This window comes from Rana temporaria, chromosome 1, assembly GCF_905171775.1.
Source record: "Rana temporaria chromosome 1, aRanTem1.1, whole genome shotgun sequence".
Classification (NCBI taxonomy): Eukaryota; Metazoa; Chordata; class Amphibia; order Anura; family Ranidae; genus Rana; species Rana temporaria.
Window position 1 is genome coordinate 252,922,106 of NC_053489.1, and position 20,727 is coordinate 252,942,832.

The 20,727-nt window shown below is 41.7% G+C and overlaps 1 protein-coding gene and 1 gene segment (V, D, J or C); both read left to right on the forward strand.

The window, feature by feature from the left end:
- LOC120940889 overlaps positions 1 to 20,727 on the forward strand; it is a 201,324-nt gene that overhangs the window by 51,809 nt on the left and 128,788 nt on the right.
- LOC120940874 overlaps positions 8,877 to 20,727 on the forward strand; it is a 40,132-nt gene continuing 28,281 nt past the window's right edge. Inside the window, exons 1-4 of the mRNA XM_040353971.1 lie at positions 8,877 to 9,171; positions 11,980 to 12,306; positions 16,328 to 16,633; positions 19,456 to 19,776. Of these exons, the coding sequence (XP_040209905.1) occupies positions 9,018 to 9,171; positions 11,980 to 12,306; positions 16,328 to 16,633; positions 19,456 to 19,776 (1,108 nt within the window). The 5' untranslated portion in view covers positions 8,877 to 9,017. The remainder of the gene's footprint in view (positions 9,172 to 11,979; positions 12,307 to 16,327; positions 16,634 to 19,455; positions 19,777 to 20,727) is intronic.

The following is a 20,727-nucleotide window of genomic DNA, read 5'->3' on the forward strand; positions in this document are numbered from 1 at the left end:
GACGTTAGTGCGGTGACGTTAGTGCGGTGACGTTAGTGCGGTGACGTTAGTGCGGTGACGTTAGTGCTGTGACGTTAGTGCGGTGACGTTAGTGCGGTGACGTTAGTGCGGTGATGTTAGTGCGGTGATGTTAGTGCTGTGATGTTAGTGCGGTGATGTTAGTGCGGTGATGTTAGTGCGGTGATGTTAGTGCGGTGATGTTAGTGCGGTGATGTTAGTGCGGTGACGTTAGTGCTGTGACGTTAGTGCTGTGATGTTAGTGCGGTGACGTTAGTGCGGTGACGTTCGTGCGGTGATGTTAGTGCGGTGGTGATGTTAGTGCGGTGATGTCAGTGCGGTGACGTTAGTGCGGTGATGTTAGTGCGGTGATGTTAGTGCGGTGACGTTAGTGCGGTGACGTTAGTGCGGTGACGTTAGTGCGGTGACGTTAGTGCGGTGATGTTAGTGCGGTGATGTTAGTGCGGTGACGTTAGTGCGGTGACGTTAGTGCGGTGACGTTAGTGCGGTGATGTTAGTGCGGTGATGTTAGTGCGGTGACGTTCGTGCGGTGATGTTAGTGCGGTGGTGATGTTAGTGCGGTGATGTCAGTGCGGTGACGTTAGTGCGGTGACGTTAGTGCGGTGACGTTAGTGCGGTGACGTCAGTGCGGTGACGTCAGTGCGGTGACGTCAGTGCGGTGACGTCAGTGCGGTGACGTCAGTGCGGTGACGTCAGTGCGGTGACGTTAGTGCGGTGACGTCAGTGCGGTGACGTCAGTGCGTGACATTGGTGCAGTGACAACATTAGTGCCCAGTGCAGAGTGGGGGGAGGTACAGATGATCAGGCATACAGAGCGCATCTCTAATTGGTCTGTATGTGAGTACACTGATCATAGTACAGCCCCGCCTCCCTGCACTAGACTTGTAACACACAGTGCAGAGCTCTGTTTCTATGTACAGGGAGGCGGGGCTGTACAGGGAGGCGGGGGTGTACAGGGAGGCGGGGCTGTACTATGCTCGGTGCTCTCACATACAGATCTATTAGACAGAGTGAGATTCGCTCTGTCTGCCTGATGATCTGTATCTCCGTGCATCGGAGACAGACTGCAGATGGGCGGGTGGTGGAGGGAGGAGGACGGGGGCGGCGGTGACGGACGGGTGGAGGAGCTAGGACGGGGGCGGTGCTAGGACGGGGGCGGTGCTAGGACGGGTGGAGGAGCTAGGACGGGGGAGGAGTTGGAGAGGGAGAAGAGGAAGGACACCACCTATATGGGCGGCACTGCCCTCCCTCCCTCCCGCCCCCCGAGATGTTCATCCACGGCTGCGATGTTCAGCCCAGCCTGGGGATGATAACACACATATCCCAGGAGGCATAGCAGCGCTGGATGCGGCGGGGGGGGGGCCATTCCGCCGCGGCGGGGGAATAAGACACTCACAGATAAAAACGTGAGTTTTTAAAAGACAAAAACAAAACATCCCAAATGTATTTAAGGGGGCAGTGTAAAAACGAATGCAAAGAAGTTGTAAAATAGGGTGGAACTCCGCTTTAAGATAGGAATGTCTGGGAACAAAATATTAAATATGTGTATAGTTTATAACAGTAATATATTGTACATAGTAATAGTTAGTAGTGAACCCAGTGTAATTTCTCAAATAGAGATTAGTGGAGGGATTTGGTTTGTTGTGAAGAATATGAAAACTGTTTCAAAAAGTGAAAGGAAAATTGTAAAGATATGAATGGGCTGAAACTAAAGAAAAATAGAACATCTATGAAAAAAGGAATCACCCCATAGTTGCATAATGGCGCCACCAGCAGATCAATTTAGCCGGTGTGCACTCAGCAACAGGCGCAAACATTTCTCCACAGGGACCCGAGAATGTAAACGCTAAACGTCGGCGTGATGACGTCGAGAAGTGACGTCACACGCACGGCGTAAGGAGTGTAGTGCCGATGCGGAGGAAAGGGAGGACCCACTGAGCGCATTGCAGCCCCCAGGTGTTGAGAGAACACAGTGCCACCCAAACATCCAAGCGGCCACGCACAGCATAACACTGAAAGCGGGGGGGGGGGGGAAAGCGTGTAGGAACTGGAAATAAAATACAAGTGGGATATAAAGCTGGTGCCGAGAATGTTGTTTATAGCGCAAAAAATAAAAAACGCGGAGGTGATTAAATACCACCAAAAGAAAGCTCTATTTGTGGGAAAAAAATACGTCAATTTTGTTTGGGAGCCACGTGCCACGTCGCACGACCGCACAATTGTCAGTTAAAACGACCCAGTGCCGAATCGCAAAAACTGGCCTGGTCATTTGGCAGCCAAATGGTCCGGTGGTTAAGTGGTTAAAGCGGTTGTAAACCCAAATAAATCGTTTTAAAAATAAAAACCTGGATGACTAGCATACTAGCTCATTATGCATTACTTACCTTAGATCGAAGCCGCCCTCGTCTTCCCCTCCAGCCTCAGCCATCTCTCCCGGAGGTTACTTCCGGGTATCGCCGCTCCGGCGCTGTGATTGGCCGGAGCGGCGATGACGTCAAAGCTGGCATTCTACATTCAGAAAACCGGCATTCTCAGTGCATTCAGAGTGCATTCTCTTTGGCAAATATCTCCTAAACCGTGTAGGTTCAGGAGATATTGCAAACACCTACAGGTAAGCCTTAATCTAGGCTTATCTGTAGGTGAAAGTTGTAATGGAGGGTTCACTTCCATTTTAAGCAGTTACAGTAACAGATTTTTTTTGCCATAAAGGTTTTACATAAATAAATAAATAAATAAAAGCTGCTTTTTGTAAACATCCCCGTCAGTGGTAAATGGTTCGCCTCAACCCTCTAACTGCTACATCTGCAGCACAGTTTGTTCAGTTGAAAAATAAAAACAGACTTACTGGCCAGATCACTAGGAGTAAATAAGGGAAAGAAAGCCTAAAAATGAAAACAAATGCAGCCATCACATCTAAGAATTGGTAAGCTGCAATATAATAAATGTTGGCTTTTGGATTTAATAATGCTTTTCTTTAAAGCTTAATCCCATTTTTTGCATGCTGCTGACCACTCTGTAGATCGGCCTACCACCAGCAAGTGAAAGAGAGATTATTCTCTCTCCTCTTCAAATCACTTTGTTCATTCCTAGGTCTTTCTTATTTCACACAGTCTGTGTTTGTTCTGCTACATACTCCACTATCTTTATCATAGCTATCTCCCCCCATTTGCAAATAGCATAGCAATATAACAGAATAGCCTAATGATAAAATCATTTAATATAACATCAGCCAACCACCCTTTTTGCATTATCACTATTAGATCTTGTGTTGTAATTGTATGAATGAATGACTTGTGTAGCGCCAGTGTCTTCCCTGCTGGTGCGGTCATTTACCCATTTATGCTGTCGACTACTCATATCAAGATGTCTTGAGATCTTGAGATACCAGTTTTAATTCATATATATTATATATATATATATATATATATATATATATATATATATATATATATATATAGTTACTGTTACTACAATTATATATGGAAGGAGGTAGCAACAGTGGGCAGTGAGGTGTCACAGGGATTTGATTTGCAAGACCCACGAGTATTGCATAAGAATTTTTGAAGCAATTCCTATAATTCTGGCTGTTTGTTTTAAACTGTTGCTGCAACTGTTTAAGTGCCTTTGGTAGTGTGTTGTAATGTTTTCCAACCCTGTGACTGCTGCACCTGGATAGATTAATATGCAAGTAAATGTTGAGAAAAGATATGAATAAAGTCAGGTGAAATAATAAAAAAAAAAAAAAAAAAAAAAAATTTGTTGAGTGCTGTATTTTCATATCTTATATTACAACTTCATACAGTTACCGAAATATGTTGCTTTATTTTGCCAATATATTAAAGGGGTTGTAAAGGTAAATGTTTTTTTACCTTAATGCATCCTATACATTAAGGTGAAAAAACATCCAACGGTACCGCCCCCCCCCCCCTCGAACCTGACCCCTCGAAAGTCCCGCGCTGGTCCGCGTGATCCTCTTCGGTTCCCGGCCTGGCCGTTGATTGGCTAGGCTGGACGGATTGATAGCAGCGCAGCCATTGGCTGGTGCTGCTGTCAATCACAGCGGATGACGCGGCGCGCCAGGTGGCCTTTAGTGTTCCTTTAAAACATAACTGCAAGGAGCACAGATGGGGCAATGCCTCCTAGGCACATGAAGTTGGGTTACCCAACCATAACTGCTAATTCCCATTTTACCAGATGGGGGGCACCAAGCTGGTATCTTGGAGATGGGTTCCCAGCAGATTAAAGGGGTTGTAAATTGTTTTTTCTAAATAGCTTCCTTTACCTAAGGCCCCTTTCACATTGAGGAGTTTTTCAGGCGGTAAAGCGCTAAAAATAGCGTTGCTATCCCGCCTGAAAAACTCCTGCACTGCAGACTCAATGTGAAAGCCCGAGGGCTTTCACACTGAGGCGATGCGCTGGCGGGAGACAAAAAAATCTCCTGTCAGCAGCATCTTTGGAGCGGTGAGAGGAGCGGCATGTATACCGCTCCTTCACCGCTCCTTCCCATTGAAAACAATGGGAACCGCGGCAATACCGCCCGCAATGCGCCTCTATAGAGGCGCATTGCGGGCGGTATTAACTCTTTATCGGCCAGGGTTAATACCGCACCGCTAGCGGCTAATACCCGCGGCAATTCCGGCGGTATAGCGCCGCTATTTTTAGCGGCGATATACTGCCACCGCAGCTCCCGCCCCAGTCTGAAAGGGGCCTTAGTGCAGTCCTCCTTCACTTACCTCATCCTTCCATTTTGCTTTTAAATGTCCTTATTTCTTCTGAGAAATCCTCACTTCCTGTTCTTATGTCTGTAACTACACACAGTAATGCGAGGCTTTCTCCCTGGTGTGGAGTGTCGTGCTCACCTCTCCCTTGGACTACAGGAGAGTCAGGACGCCCACTAACACACAGCTCCTTTTTTTATCTGCAACGTAGAGAGCGTCCTGACTCTCCAGTAGTCCAAAGGAGGGGGTGAGCATGACACTCCACACCAGGGAGAAAGCCTCACATTACGGTGTAGAGTTACAGACAGAAGAACAGGAAGTGAGGATTTCTCAGAAGAAATAAGGACATTTAAAAGCAAAATGGAAGGATGAGGTAAGTGAAAGAGGACTGCACTAAGGTAAAGGAAGCTATTTAGGAAAAAAAAATTGTACCTTTACAACCCCTTTAAAGAAGTTGATAGATGATCAAACCTGTTGGAATTCATCTAAATTTCAAAACTTGTATAATTCCTTATAGGTATTTATATAGCACCAACAATTTTACAAAGTAGAGATATATAAATTGGTATTTACTTGGTCCCCAAACTAAAGGTCCAAAAGGTGGGGGCAATTGGACTATCTCGGTACAGATTTGAAAAGTAAACTGAGGTGTGGAAACACATATATAGAAAAATATAAATAGGGTTTTTATTAATACAAAACCAATAAAAGACGACACAGAATCATATACAGATTAAAAGCATGATGGCAATCCATACATCCACACCTGAGGTTACTTTACAAATCTGTACCGAGATAGTCCAATTGCCCCCGCCTTTTCATATACAGATTAAAAGCAAGACGGTAATCCATACATATCACCAGTATAAAGCTCCCCAAAAGGGGAGAATCACAATGGGATTGTGGGTCACGAAAGACATCTTAACTAGTTTTGCAGTCTATTGCCGCTTCGTCAGGAGAATATCTGTAATTTAATTGACAATTTATTCAAAAAAATTATACAATGAATCAAATCAATAGTACAGTCTCATACATAGAAAACACAAAAATATGATGTACATGGGGAAAAGGAGCAGAACTGCTTCCCTATAGCCCTTGCCAAAATGGGGCAGTGGATGTCACCAAACCCTTTTGGGACCTTTTATACTGGTGATATCTATGGCTTGCCATCATGCTTTTAATCTGTATATGATTATTTTATTGATTTTGTATTAATAAAAACCTAATTTATGTTTTTCTATATATGTGTTTCCACACCTGAGTTTACTTTTCAAATCTGTACCGAGATAGTCCAATTGTCCCCACCCTTTGGAACTTTGGTTTGGGGACCAAATAATTCCGATTTCTATGGGCCAAATACTCAAAAGAGATACGACGGCGTATCTACTGATACGCTGTCGTATCCCTGTTTCTAACTATGGAACTGATCCACAGAATCAGTTTTCCATAGTTAGCCAGAAGATCCGGCATGTGTAAGGGACTTACACTGCCGGATCTTAGGATGCAGTACTGCATCCGCCGCTGGGGGCATTTTGTGTCGAAATGCCACCTTGGGTATGCAAATTAGCACTTACGGAGATCCACAAAGCTTTTCAGCTTCGTTTTTTCTCCGTAAGTTTTAGTTTGCAAACGCAAAATTAGGGCTGCTTTTACAAAGTGTAAAGTTAGTACACCATGTAAAAGCAGACCCTTCTGTCCAGCGACGCAATTTATTTTTTATTTTGAAATTATTTTTTTTTCGCTGTATCTTTTTTTTTTCCCGACGCAACTTTATTGACCCGTCGCGATCCACAAAGCTCTGCATAATGTAATTTCGCGCTATGCACGTCGGGAAAATGACGTCACGAGCATGCGCAGTACGGCCGGCGCGGGAGCGCGCCTCATTTAAATGGGAATCGCCCCCATCTGAAGAGGAACGCCTTGCGCCGGGGGAATTTAAGTTACACCGCTGCAAATTCCCAGGTAAGTGCTTTGTGGATCGGGCACTAACTTGGGAAATTTGCGGCGGTGTAACTTAAATGGAAAAAGTTAAGTTACACCGCCTGGCTGAGGATTTGGCCCTATATCTCTAATTCCTTGGGTGATGGTACTTTGAATTTATAATATATTACACATATATCTCCTAGAGGCTATACAGTGGAACCTCGGATTACGAGCATAATCCATTCCAGGAGAATGCTGGTAATCCGAAGTACTTGCATATCAAAGCGAATTTCCCTATTGAAGTCAATGGAAACGAAAATAATTTGTTCCGCATTGACTTCGATGGCATGCAATACCGCATGCGGCCAGAGGTGGGGGGCACCGGAGAGCCTCGGAAACGGACGGAAAGGCCCGAGGACATCTCAGCTGACCTTGGCAAACCTCGGAAAGGCTTGGGAATTGATTTTTTTCGTGTCTTTCCGAGTCTCTCCGAGCATTACCAATCCGCGCTGTTTGGCTCCTCTCGGCTCCGGCGCCCCCACCTTTAGGCCAAACGCGGTACTGCACACCGCTTTGGCCTGAATCCTGCTAGTTTTGCGAGACAACACTCGCAAACCGAGTTAGGATTTTTTTAAATACAGTGCTCGTATTGTGAAACGCTCGTTAACCGCGTTACTCGCAATCCGAGGTTCCACTGTACTGCAATTTTATAATTTTACACAGTCATTTTTATATATTGTGCAGTCACAGCAGTCCCTGTTCTCAAGGAGCTTACAGTCTAAGGTCCCTAACTCACATTCATATATATATAAGGGTCAATTTAGACAGGAGCCAATTAACCCGTCAGTGTGTCTTTGAAGTGTTGGAGGAAACCAGAGTACCTGGAAGAAAGTGAAACCCACACAAACACAGGGAGAACATGCAAACTCCATGCAGGTAGTGTCCTGGTAAGGATTTAAAGGGGTTGTAAAGGTAATATATTTTTCCCTAAATATCTTCCTTTACCTTAGTGCAGTCCTCCTTCACTTACCTCATCCTTCCATTTTGCTTTTAACCCTCCTATTGTGTTAGTGTCAGAACCGACCCGTTTTCAGCTTTTGAATGTCTATAAGTATCACATAAATTTGTTTATTGCATCAAGAATTTTTTACTTTGTCAGGAACCTCTGTTTAAACAATGTAATAGAAAAAGAATCCTTTTCACTAAATTATAAAATACTGTGGTGAAAATTAAGACGTTTATGGTGTTAGGGTCAATTCTGACCCAGTTATAATATAGGATTATAGGACACTAATAAGTGCCAAAACTGAAATCATAAACACTCTCTCTGCTTAGTAACACTGACAGCCAATCACCTCTCAACCCTGTGAGCTGTAGTTAGGGAGGGGCCTATCTCTTTGCCTGCTTGTCTGCTTCTCTAAATAAAGTAAAGAAACATAGGACCAATTTATAATATTCTATTGAGGTTTATTTTACCATTTTTTAAATTTGAAAATGAGAGGTATGCTATCAAAAGAAAGGTCTAAGGGGTCACACCAAATATATTAAAACCAATCTTTTCAAGGATAAAGAAGCCTAACAAGGTAACCAAGAGGTAGGAAACAAATTGGATTATAAATAGTTGTTCAGAGGGTATTTTATGGCTGATTTAAGACACGGGTCAAAACCGACCCGTTAACATCATGGATAGTAACAGAAAGCCAACATAAGAGGAGGGTTAAATGTCCTTATTTCTTCTGAGAAATTCTCACTTCCTGTTCTTCTGTCTGTAACTCCACACAGTAATGCAAGGCTTTCTCCCTGGTGTGGAGTGTCGTGCTCGCCCCCTCTCTTGGACTACAGGAGAGTCAGGATGTTCTCTATGTTGCAGATAGAGAAAGGAGATGTGTGTTAGTGGGCATCCTGACTCTCCTGTAGTCCAAGAGAGGGGGCGAGCACGACACTCCACACCAGGGAGAAAGCCTTGCATTACTGTGTGGAGTTACAGACAGAAGAACAGGAAGTGAGGATTTCTCAGAAGAAATAAGGACAAAGCAAAATGGAAGGATGAGGTAAGTGAAGGAGGACTGCACGAAGGTAAAGGAAGCTATTTAGGGGAAAAGTGTACCTTTACAACCCCTTTAAACCAAGGACCCTGCATGACAGACGTACTGGCCATTTGACTCATCCTTTAACATGTGCTAGAACGCGGTTCTATTTTCTTTGAACATCTGATGTAATCATTTTAATTTTTTTGCAGTTAATTCATCTTCTGGCAATCTGCTACCCTTACTTCCGTGCTGTAGTGTGCTGGACACTTCTCCAAAAGTAACTGTTGGCTGTCTTCTAAAAGATGCTTTGCCCTGGAAAAAGATAGAAATGAAGCCTGAAACTACTTACAAAAACATTTCCATATCTGTATACTCTGATAAAAAATATATCTACGCCACATTCATGAAGATTGCTGTTAGTGACTGGGGGACAAATCAACTCACCTGCACTTCTCAGAACAACACGCCTGTCATTCTCACAAGTAAGTTACTGCATAATGTTGTTAAACAGCTAATCTATCTATCTATCTATCTATCTATCTATCTATCTATCTATCTATCTATCTATCTATCTATCTATCTATCTATCTATCCTGCCAAAAGGAAATTTTTAACAGTACCTTGCAGTCTACAGGGAGCCCAGACTTATGAAGGAAGAATAAGGTTAATTTCCAAACAAGAATTGAGCAGCAAAGGACAACAAAAAATGCTTTTCTACTACCAGCAGACATTATTTCTATATCTACACATATACATATCTTCAATAATAAGCCTCTTTCACAGTTTCAAATTCGCCCTCTTATGACATATTTATTATCCTGCCTAGTGCCACAGACATCTAGGTTGATTTTTCTCTGTCTACTAATACAAAATAGAACTGCATCACAGTGATGCGACCGTAAATCTGTTCAAATGGTTAATCCACCTATCTAAGTGGGCAATTTTTATATCTTGGAAATTCAAGGGTGAAAGTGTTGTGTTTTAACATTCTTTGTGAATGGAGGGATTTCACCCTTCATTATATGGCCTATGTATTGTACTGAGAAGTTTTTGTGTACCCGTGTGGACATGAGCTGTTCTTTAACAGATACTGGGGAATTTAGCAATTTTCACCTGATCAATCACTGTTGATTTTTCTAATAAGCTGGCATTAGCCTTTACATGGGTAAGACTAGATACCTAGGGATGGTCAGAGCATGTCCATTCACAATAGTGTCTGAGAACAGCCTTAAAGTGGTGTTCTGGGTATAATTTTTTATTTTTTTTGCAAACTAACATTAATCACATTAATTAGTCCCTAAAACATATTAATAGCTCCCAAATCGTTCCAGAAATCATTGCAAACACTTGCCTTTTATCCTTCAGCTCATGTTGTGGCCGTATTCATAATATGTGTGGGCATGTGAAGCCCAGTTCCTTTTTCTTCCTGGTTTTCAGGGAGAGGTGCATGCTGGGCGATTTTTAGGCACAGTAATGCCCAGAGACTCCTGGAAAATGAGTGTGATCATTTCTCAGGAGGCAATGGGGTCTTAGGACAGGAAGCTGAACCACCTAGGACCAGGAACTAGGCAGATTACGAAATCTGCCTAGTAAAAGTCAGATAGAAGTGAGTAAAAAAAAATTGTTTTACATTTTTTTTTTTTTTTACATTAAAGGCAAGCTGTTAATAGAAAGTTCATTTTTGGGGGTGGATCTCCACTTTAATTGTGCCCCATAAGCAAATGGAAATACTGAAGATAGTGTCCCCAATATGTGCATAAGCTGGATTTGTTGCAATCCATATACACATGTCACATGCTACACATGTACCATCGGAATAAATTCTGCATCACAGCTAAGTTCTAGGACAAGACTCACAAGAAAATAAAAATACATAATTTTCCTTTACAGTATGGGTTAGGGTTCATTTGCTGCCATTGGTGACAGGGTTGATACTTTCTGAGTCTCTTACCTTAAAAAAGCATAATAACTCTTGATTTAATTATTTTGATGAGACAAATACTTGCAGACAATATTGAAGTAAAATGGTCATAGCAGCCAAGCATCTAGAAAATTCAGAAGTTGATCAGTAGTAGTAAGCACTGTTTCTTATGACAGTTTTTTGTTTAAATTTGCTTGTAAATTTGCAGTAAAATGAGTTGTATATGATTCCAATGAGACAATTAACTTTGTTGTGATGCGGAATTTATTCCGATGGTACATGTGTTGCATGTGACATGTGTATATGGATTGCAAAAAAAACAGTAAATGCAATGGCCAGCTTATGCACATATTGGGGACACTATCTTCAGTGGGGTAGATTCAGATAGATTAGCGGATCTCTAGATCCGCGTAATCTATATTATTTACGATCTGCAAGCGCAAGTTTTTGAGGCAAGTGCTGTATTCAGAAAGCACTAGCCTCTAAAGTTGCGCCGGCGGATCGTAAATCCTCCGGCGGAATTCAAATTCTGCGGCTAGGGGGGAGTGTATTATTTAAATCAGGCACTTCCCTGCGCCGATCGTACTGCACATGCGCCGGCCGGTGTGCATGCTCCAAATGACGTCGCTAGGACGTCATTGGTTTCGGCGTGAACGTAAATTACTTCCACCCGATATCGCAAACGACTTACGCAAACAACGTAAAAATTCAAAACTTGGCGCGGGAACGACGGCCATATTTAACATAGGATACGCCCCATATAGCAGGGGTAACTATCCGCCGGAAAAAGCTGAACGCAAACGAAGTAAAAAAAAGCGACGGGCGGGCATTCGTTTCTGAATCGGCGGATCTCCTCATGTGCATATTCGTTGCGAGTAAAACACGAAACGCCACCTAGCGGCCAGCGGAAGATTGCAGCCTAAGATCCGACGGTGTAAGTCACTTACACCTGTCGGATCTTAGGGAGATCTATGCGTAACTGATTCTATGAATCAGTCGCATAGATCCGACCGTCGGATCTCAGAGATACGACGGCGTATCAGGAGATACGCCGTCGTATCTCTATCTGAATCTCCCCCAGTATGTCCATTTGCTTATGGGGCAGAATTAAAGCGGAGTTCCACCCTAAAAATGAACTTTCTATTAACAGCTTGCCTTTAATGTTAAAAAAATAAAAATTAACACATAGCGCTGCAATTTGGTCCAGTGGAAACAAGTGCAAAGTGGATGATTTTCTTCTTCTTTTGTTGAAACATTTTGTTATTCCTCCTAGATCTGCTTTCAAACTTGTGCCAGTCTTTATGCCAAGCCATAACTTCAACTAACTGTATTTAATATATTGCTTTGCATGTAAATCTATTTCTTACAGATAACTACTGCAAAAGTCCTTTTGAAGGAAAAAGTAATATTGAAGTCCTTCTTCCTTCTTGTGGTATTAAACCTGAAGACAATGTTGTGCCAGTAGTGTGTCTTGTATCAAATTTTAAAGGCCATAATGTGAATCTCCAGTGGCTTAAAAATGGAAGTCCCTTTTATACTGATAAAAGCTTCAAACCTTTAAAGGGTGATGGTGGTTTATACTTTGGAAGAGGCTCACTGAATATCAGCAAGGAGAGCTGGAACATGGAGGACGAATATACATGTCAAGCAAATTTGACGACAGAAAATAACATAAAAAATATTAGCAAATGTTTAGGTAAATATATATGCAAGGGATGTGTGAATTATTTGTTAAAGTGTTAGTCTACTACAAATTGACACATGAACTCATAGGTCTGCAGAACTGCTATGACGGTTGCAAAGTGTCCCATTCTCTTTACTTGATTTTTATAAACAATACCGTTTTTTTTGTTTGCTTTAGCTTACATGGCTATATCAAAGAATGTACAGTGGGGAAAATTATTATTTGATCCTCTGCAGATTTTTTAAGTTTGCCCACTTACAAAGAAATTAAGGGTTTATAATGTTTATCATAGGTGTATTTTAAATGACAGAATATTAACCAAAAATCCAGAAAAAAACACAAAAAACAAATGCTATAAATTAAGTTGCACATCAGTGAGTAAAAATAAGTATTGGGCCTCCAAGCAAAACATGACTTAGTACGTGGTTGAGAAACCCTTGTTGGCAAACACAGAAGTAAGAAGTTTCTTGTAGTTTGTGACCATGTGACCACTTACAGACCGCCCGCCATTGTTATACGCCACTACTTTGAAGAGGAATACCGTTGTTATGGTAGCAGCTAGCTACCATAACCCCGGTATCCTCTTCAAGAGCGGGTGGTCCGTTTCAAAACAAAAGTGGTCTCTGTGGCGGATTTGCCGCAAGATCACTTTTATCGGTGGCTGGAGAGGCGATCACATCTGCTCCCTTGTGTGATGTGGAGATGAGTGAGGGGAAGATGGCCCCCACCAGTCTCCATATCAAAATGTTACTTCCGCCCATAGCTCTTAAAGGGACATTTATTTTTTATTTATTTTTCAATTACATTCATTTTTTATTTACTTTTATTGCATTTTAGTGTAAATATGAGATCTGAGGTCTTTTTGACCCCAGAACTCATATTTAAGAGGTCCTGTCATGCTTTTGTCTATTACAAGGGATGTTTACAAAAAATGTGACCCCATTTTTTTTTTACTACTTGAGCCCCGGCCATAGTCAAAAGACAGCCTCAAGGTGGCTCTATAAATCCAGGAGGACGTCATATGACGTCCTCGGGTCCTCCGGCCACTGGGGGGCGCGCACGTGGCGTGTCCCTGAGATGCCGATGCGCGTGCCTGGCGGCCGCGATGTCCGCTAGGTACCCACGATCGGCAATGACAGAGCCAGGGACGTGGAGCTCTGTGTGTAATCAAGTAGTTAAAGAACAGTGTAAACATTTTAAATAAAAAGTAAAATAAATAAGAAAAAAACAAAACATTTTTTAACTACTTGCCGACCAGCCACCGCAGTTCTACGGCGGCAGGTCGTCTCCCCTGCGCGAGAGCCCGTAGCTCTACGTCGGCTCTTCAAGCAGCCACTAGTGGTGCGTGCGGGCCGCCGGGGGCGCGCGCCCCCGCTCATCCCTGACTCCTGTGCGCGTGCCCGGCGGGCGCAATCACCGCCGGGCACCCGCGATTGCTCGTTACAGAGCGAGGACCGGGAGCTGTGTGTGTAAACACACAGCTCCCGATCCTGTCAGGGGAAAAAAATGCCTGACCATACAATGAAAGAACAGCGATCAGTCATTTCCCCTAGTAAGGCCACCCCCCCTACAGTTAGAACACACCCAGGGAACATACTTAACCCCTTCCCCGCCACCTAGTGTAAACCCCTTTCCTGCCAGTGGCATTTTTATAGTATTCCAATAATTTTTTAAACACTGATCACTATAAAAATGCCAATGGTCCCAAAAATGTGTCAAAAGTGTCCGAAGTGTCCGCCATAATGTTGCAGTACTGAAAAAATAAATCGCTGATCGCCGCCATTACTAGTAAAAAAAAAAATATTAATAAAAATGCCATAAAAATACCCCCTATTTTGTAAATGCTATAACTTTTGCGCAAACCAATCAATAAAAAAAATTTGCGATTTTTTTTTTTTTACAAAAAATATGTAGAAGAATAGGTATCAGCCTAAACTGAGGAAAACATTTTTTTTATATATATTTTTGGGGGATATTTATTATAGCAAAAAGTAAGAGTAAGTGAGAGCAATAATTCTAGCCCTAGACCTCCTCTGTAACTCAAAACATGTAACCTGTAGAATGTTTTACATTTTGCCTATGGAGATTTTTAAGGGTAAAAGTTTGTCGCCATTTCACGAGCGGGCACAATTTTGAAGCGTGACATATTGGGTATCAATTTACTCGGCATAACATTATCTTTCACAATATAAAAGAAAATTGGGCTAACTTTACTGATGTCTTATTTTTTTATTCAAAAAATATATTTTTTTCCAAAAAAGTGCACTTATAAGACCGCTGCGCAAATACGGTGTGACAAAAAGTATTGCAATGACCGCCATTTTATTCTCTAGGTTGTTAGAAATAAATATATATATCATGTTTGGGGGTTCTAATTAATTTTCTAGCAAAAAAAATGTTTAAACACCACATCTCAGAAAGAAGCTCCTTAAAAGGGTTGTAAAGGTTTGTGTTTTTTCACCTTAATGCATCCTACGGAATCTGGCTGTTGATTGGATAGATTTATAGCAGTGCAGCCATTGGCTCTCACTTCTGTCAATCACATCCATAGACGCAGCTGCTGGGGGACGGGACCGAGTCATACACTCGGCGTCTATGGACAGATACTGTATGACGCGGAGAAAAAAAATAAAAAATCAAACCTTTACAACCCCTTTAAGTGGTTAATCTTATTTACTGCCCTCAGTGAATATTTACTTTTCTAAGTACAAAAATGTCTTTAGTAAATAAGACCCACAATTTTTGTGTTCAACTGTTTTGCAATTATCTATTTCTGCAAACTGATGTAGATTGAGATTGGTTGCCTCAATAGGTTAATGGGCTGGGGGGGGGGGGGTACCATCATCCTATAAATTATGTAGTTAAAAACATGGGGAAAGGAGATAAACCAGGGACTACTCCTAACAGTAACCCTGATAACCAATGATGGTAGGACTGTTGTGGTACCCAGGTATGGCACAATGATATATAAAAATAGTTTAATTTTTAATTAGAAAAAAGAATATAAACACACAGTAATAAAGGTCACCACAGTGACAACGTTCGTACAATTAAGTGACCAACATAAAGATTTGAAAACAATTGCAAGCTCCACAGATAAGTAGAGACAGAGTTGATGTGAACATGGACATATTCCTCAACATGCAAACTGATGTAGACACGCAGCATAACTATGGGCAAAATCTGAATGTTTACCATTGGGGGACTGTGAGTGTCATACTCATTTATAATCATAACAAAGAAGGATAACAAATTAATATTTGTAGGTCATAAAAATTTAGATGCTCTACATCACAATACATTAATTAACCAATTAGCATATTACCAAAATCGATGACACTGTCAACAGGCCCCTTTAAAAGGACCTACACTCATTAAAACAGCTTCCTTGCTCCTAGTTCCCCCTTCCCCATCCTTTCACAATTGGATAATGTTTTCTAATTTAAGTATGGTTTTGAACCTTTTTAGCATTGCCTAGGCAAGAATGATGTAAAGCCCCCACTACCTCCTGGGATGTCCCCTGCAGTTTTACTGAAGGATGCATGTGTGCCACAGGTTTCCATGCATGGGCAAGTGTGCAGTAGGTATTTAGGAGTCAGGAAAGACCTGCAGCACATTTGAACAAACACAGGGGATTCCGTCGCAAGCATGCAGACAATACAGATATCAAGGACCCAGATACCAGCAGTGTGCTTGACTGCGGGGGTCTTCCCCATGTATGGGAAGATGTGCTGCAGGTCTCTGTAAAGAGCCAAAGACTTGGCAGAGACCTGCAGCACATCTGCACATGCATATCCAAAGATGGCAAGGCGAAACAGTGAGGACGGGACCAAAACAGTGCTGGTCTGAAGTTTCTCTTTAAGTTTCACTAACTACTTATGGCTGAATGTGCCTAAAATTTCATTACAATGCTAGGTTTCTTCACTGAGCCTTTATACGGCTTGCATATTTTATGGAATTGTATCTGTTTATCTGATGGAAGAGATTAATATGAAGTGTAAATCTGTCCTGAAACATGTCTCTCTGTCCTCAGCATGTCAAGCAAACTTTGTCACACCAACTGTGAAGGTAGAATTACCATCCAGAGAAGATTTTCTAAATGACAATGCAACAATAACATGCTCAATTCTGGGCACTAATTCAGATGCCAGTCAGGTATATTTAATGTTGGATGGCGAAAATTCAAAGAAGAAAGGCACAACTGTTCACACTGGGGACGGTCAAACGGTCAAACAAAGTTACAAGGTTACTGATAAAGAATGGGAGGTAATCAAGGAAATAATCTGTGGGGTGAAGCAGCCCTGCTCTATGCCAGATGTTCATGCAAAAATAAATAAACGTAAGTAAATTGCAAAATAAAACAGCTTACATAACCTGTTACAACATTAGAGAAAATGGGGATCTAAACTGTAATTTGTGTGTGCTAAAAGTGGACATATTATCTTTATATTGAGACTTGTTACACATATTGACACGTGAACAGTCACACAAACCATTTCATTTTCTGGTTGATGCAAAAATAACAGTCATTAAGGGATTTGGTGCACACTGATAAAAGGTTCATATGCATGTACAAATTCATTCCACTTATAATGTACAACTCATAGTATTTATTACCGAAATGTTTTTGTTAAGACATAAAGACTTTCACATATTCACTTTACTTAAAGCCAGTGCCATGAGTGGCAGTGTGTAATTAACTAAAAAAAGTTAATGTGGGCACAGCATTATCCAATTTCTAAGATACCCACATAGTAACTGCAGCTAAAAATAACAAAATAAAAATTGGAGCCCAGTAAAAGATAAAAATAGGGTTTCCATGCCTCCCCTGGATGTAGTGAGAGCTGCTTTTGAAATTGTTGTGAACAACGGGGGGATGTGTTGCACACGTGGTGGTCGTGCCCGAGATTGGTAGAGTTTTGGTCAAATGGGTTTGGCCTACTTCAAACTCTATTTCATGTGACAGTGTGCAAGGATGCCCAGTTGGACCTTCTGCATTGTCCCATACCCGACCTGTATGCTTACCAACAAAAGTTATCTCTATTTCTATAGTCTAAAAAGACTATAGTCCAGGCCTGAAAGACCCCAAGTGTTGCTTTCCAGGAGATGAAGGCACCGATGCGCTGCATGCTGCAGAGTGCATAGCTGGTTGTTAAGGAGTGGGCTTCTGTGTCCTTAACAATGGATGAGTCATCAGCTGTCAACGGGCTTCTCCGCTGACAGCTGAAAAAAAACCCACTGCCGGCAATAGAATAAGTGAAGAAAAAATGGTGTGGGGTCCCCCAATCCATACCAGACCTTTTGGTCTGATATGGATTTTAAGTGGAACCCCATGCCAAAAAAAAAAACGGTGTGGGGTCCCCCTCACAATCCATACCAGACCCTTATCTGAGTATGCAGCCTGGCAGGACAGGAAAGGGAGGGTGTACCCCCCTCCTGAACTAAACCAGGCCACATGCCCTCAACATGTGGCCTGGTATGGTTCAGAAGGGGGGGGTACTCACTCGTCCCCTCCTTTCCTGACATTCTGGGCTGCATGCTCGGATAAGGGTCTGGTATGGATTTTGGGAGGACCCCACAAGTTTTTTTAATTTATTTTGGCATGGGGTTCCCCTTAAAATCCATATCAGACCTGAATGGCCTGGTATGGATTGGGGTGGACCCCCAAGCCATTTTATTTTACATTTTTGTATTGCTGATAATGGTATTGTATTGCCGGAAATTTAAAAGTACATTTTTTTCTTTAGAAATGTCAGTTTTGCTGCAGCAGGTTCTATACATGGTACAGATACGCCACTTTACAGGCAGACTAAGGGGACCGTCCAGGCACTATATTTAAAGGATTGTGTTATTTTTATTGTTTCACTTTAAGCATCAGTAAAACCACTTCTCCTGTAAAAACAATCTTTTAAAAAAAATAACATTTTGCATTGATACATCTCCCCCAGGGCAGTGCCCAGACCCCCATACCCTTTGTATGGCCAATAACTTGTATAAAAGCCTTCAAAATGGGCATTTTTTATTTTTCAAGTTCGGGTCCCATAGACTTTAATTTGCGGTTCAGTTCCAAACTTTTTCGATGTTCCAGAGTTCTGGGGCGAACCGAACTGGAGGGTCTTCAGCCCAACTCTAGTGTTTGGTAAAGACCCTACAAGAAAGGAAGAAGAGGTATCCTCACAGTAATTACTTTGTGCCTGCAATGTTCATTGAAACAGGCAGGCACACATGTCACATTAGTAGATTTACTAAGAAGTTTGAACATACTATTGGTCTGCAGTGACATGTCAAAAATATAATTGTGAGTGTTTTGGGGTCTAAATTCCATTGAGGATCTTAATTATTCTTATGCAGAAACAAAACCACATAGAGCATGTAAAGAAAGGATTGGATGGCTGCACACCCATATAATTCAGATAAAAGCTTCTTTATTCAAAAAATCATCAATAAAAACAGGCACAAGGCATATTGGCGGAGGAAAAAAAGGTTGACGCCTTTCACATGGTTAATACATGCTTTGTCAAAATTGTTGACGCGGTTCACATGTTTAATACGTGTTTTCTCAAAACTGTTGACAGTTTTGACAAAGCATGTATTAAACGTTTGAAAAGCATCAACCTTTTGTTCCCCTGCCAATATGCCTTGTGCCTGTTTTTATTGATGATGTTTTGAATAAAGAAGCTTTTATCTGCATTATATGAGTGTGCAGCAGTCCAATCTTCTTTCTTCATATGTACACGCACCCCATGCATAGCTGGATTGCAGATACCATTATTGCCGGTTGACCTGGAGCAGCAGGATTGTTTTTAAACAGAAAGCATGTACGGATATCATTAAAAGCATATTGTATACAATGTGCTGGAGGTATCACAATCCACATGCACAGGTATGTGTATATACACAATGCATGCTGCTGCTTGGAAAAAAGATACATGATACATGCGCATAGATTTGCTGCCATTTTTGCCCTTACAGCATGGCATTTATTTTCTATCTGAGCTGCTGCTACAATGATCACAGTGAGTTGTGCTTTAGTAAATTCTACTTAATAAATCAGACTTGCTGTGTATGGGAGGCCTGTCACAATACTAATATATTAGTATGAGCAATTGAATTGTTGTGTAGTCACTATAGATTATCATTGCACACTGTTTTATGTTGCAGCTCTTGAAGATATCAAGCCAAAGACCCCCAGTATTAACATTTTAGCATCTTGTTGTGATGGAAATGAAGCAGGCATGGTGACATTGGTGTGCACAATCTCCAATTTCTGGCCCCAAAATATTTTGGTGAAATGGTTACAGAATGGAAGCCTTCATAAAGGTGACACTACCTCTGTCCTCCCAATGCTTGACAGACATGGAAATTACTTTGCTACAAGCACACTGAAAGTTCCAAGGGATAGCTGGTATAAGGAGGAGTCATACATCTGTGAGGTTACCCACCAGAAGAAAACATTTCAGGGGGATATAAGTATATGTAAAGGTAAGGAGCCTTATACTAGATTATTATTATTATTATTATTATTATTATTATACAGGATTTATATAGTACCAACAGTTTGTGCAGTGCTTTACAACATGAGGGTAGACAGTACAGTTACAATATAATTCAATACAGGAGGATAGAGAGGGTTCTGCTCATTAAAGCTTCCAATCTAGAAGGGAGGGTCAAGTGAGACAAAGGGTATTAACTGTAGGGGGTGAGCTAATAACCAAAATAAAAGTACAGTTGTTAGGTGTGGGAAGGATAGGCTTCTCTGAAAAGAAGGGGTTTCAGGGATTGTCAAAAAGAAGACATAGCAGTAGGAGATATATGTATTGGGTCAAAATTTCAGCTAAAGGATATTCCTAAATGCATAATGTGGTATGTTTTCCTGTGGAGGACTAATACTTCATATTCCTATGGCACACATTTCTGGATAAGCTTTCAAAGTGCTGCAGCAACAACCAGCTGGATACTGGTTCAAGTCACAAAGTAGATATTTGCCAGTACACCATAGATCAACACAAAGTAGCATCCAAATGGATTATTTATTGCATGCCCGACAAAGGGGTCCTGCGTGACTCCGAAACATTGCACTCTCCTTGTGTTGTGATCATGCAATAAATAATCAGTTTGGAAGCTACTTTTTGTCGATCCATGGTGTGCTGGCAAATATCTACTTTGTTCATGTGGAGGACTTCCCTATATGTGCTTAGATGTGCTGCAGGTCTCTGCCACGTCCCAAAGAAGTGGCAGAGACCTGTGGATGCACAATATATACCAAGATGGCAGAGCTGAACAGGTGAGGACAGGATCAAAAGAACACTGGACTGAAGTTCCTCTTTAAGTTTCACAAACCGTTTATGGCTGAATGTGTCTAAAATGTCGTACAATGCTACATTATTGATTTATTTATCTGATAAAAATGTATGATAAATATTAAGTAAAACC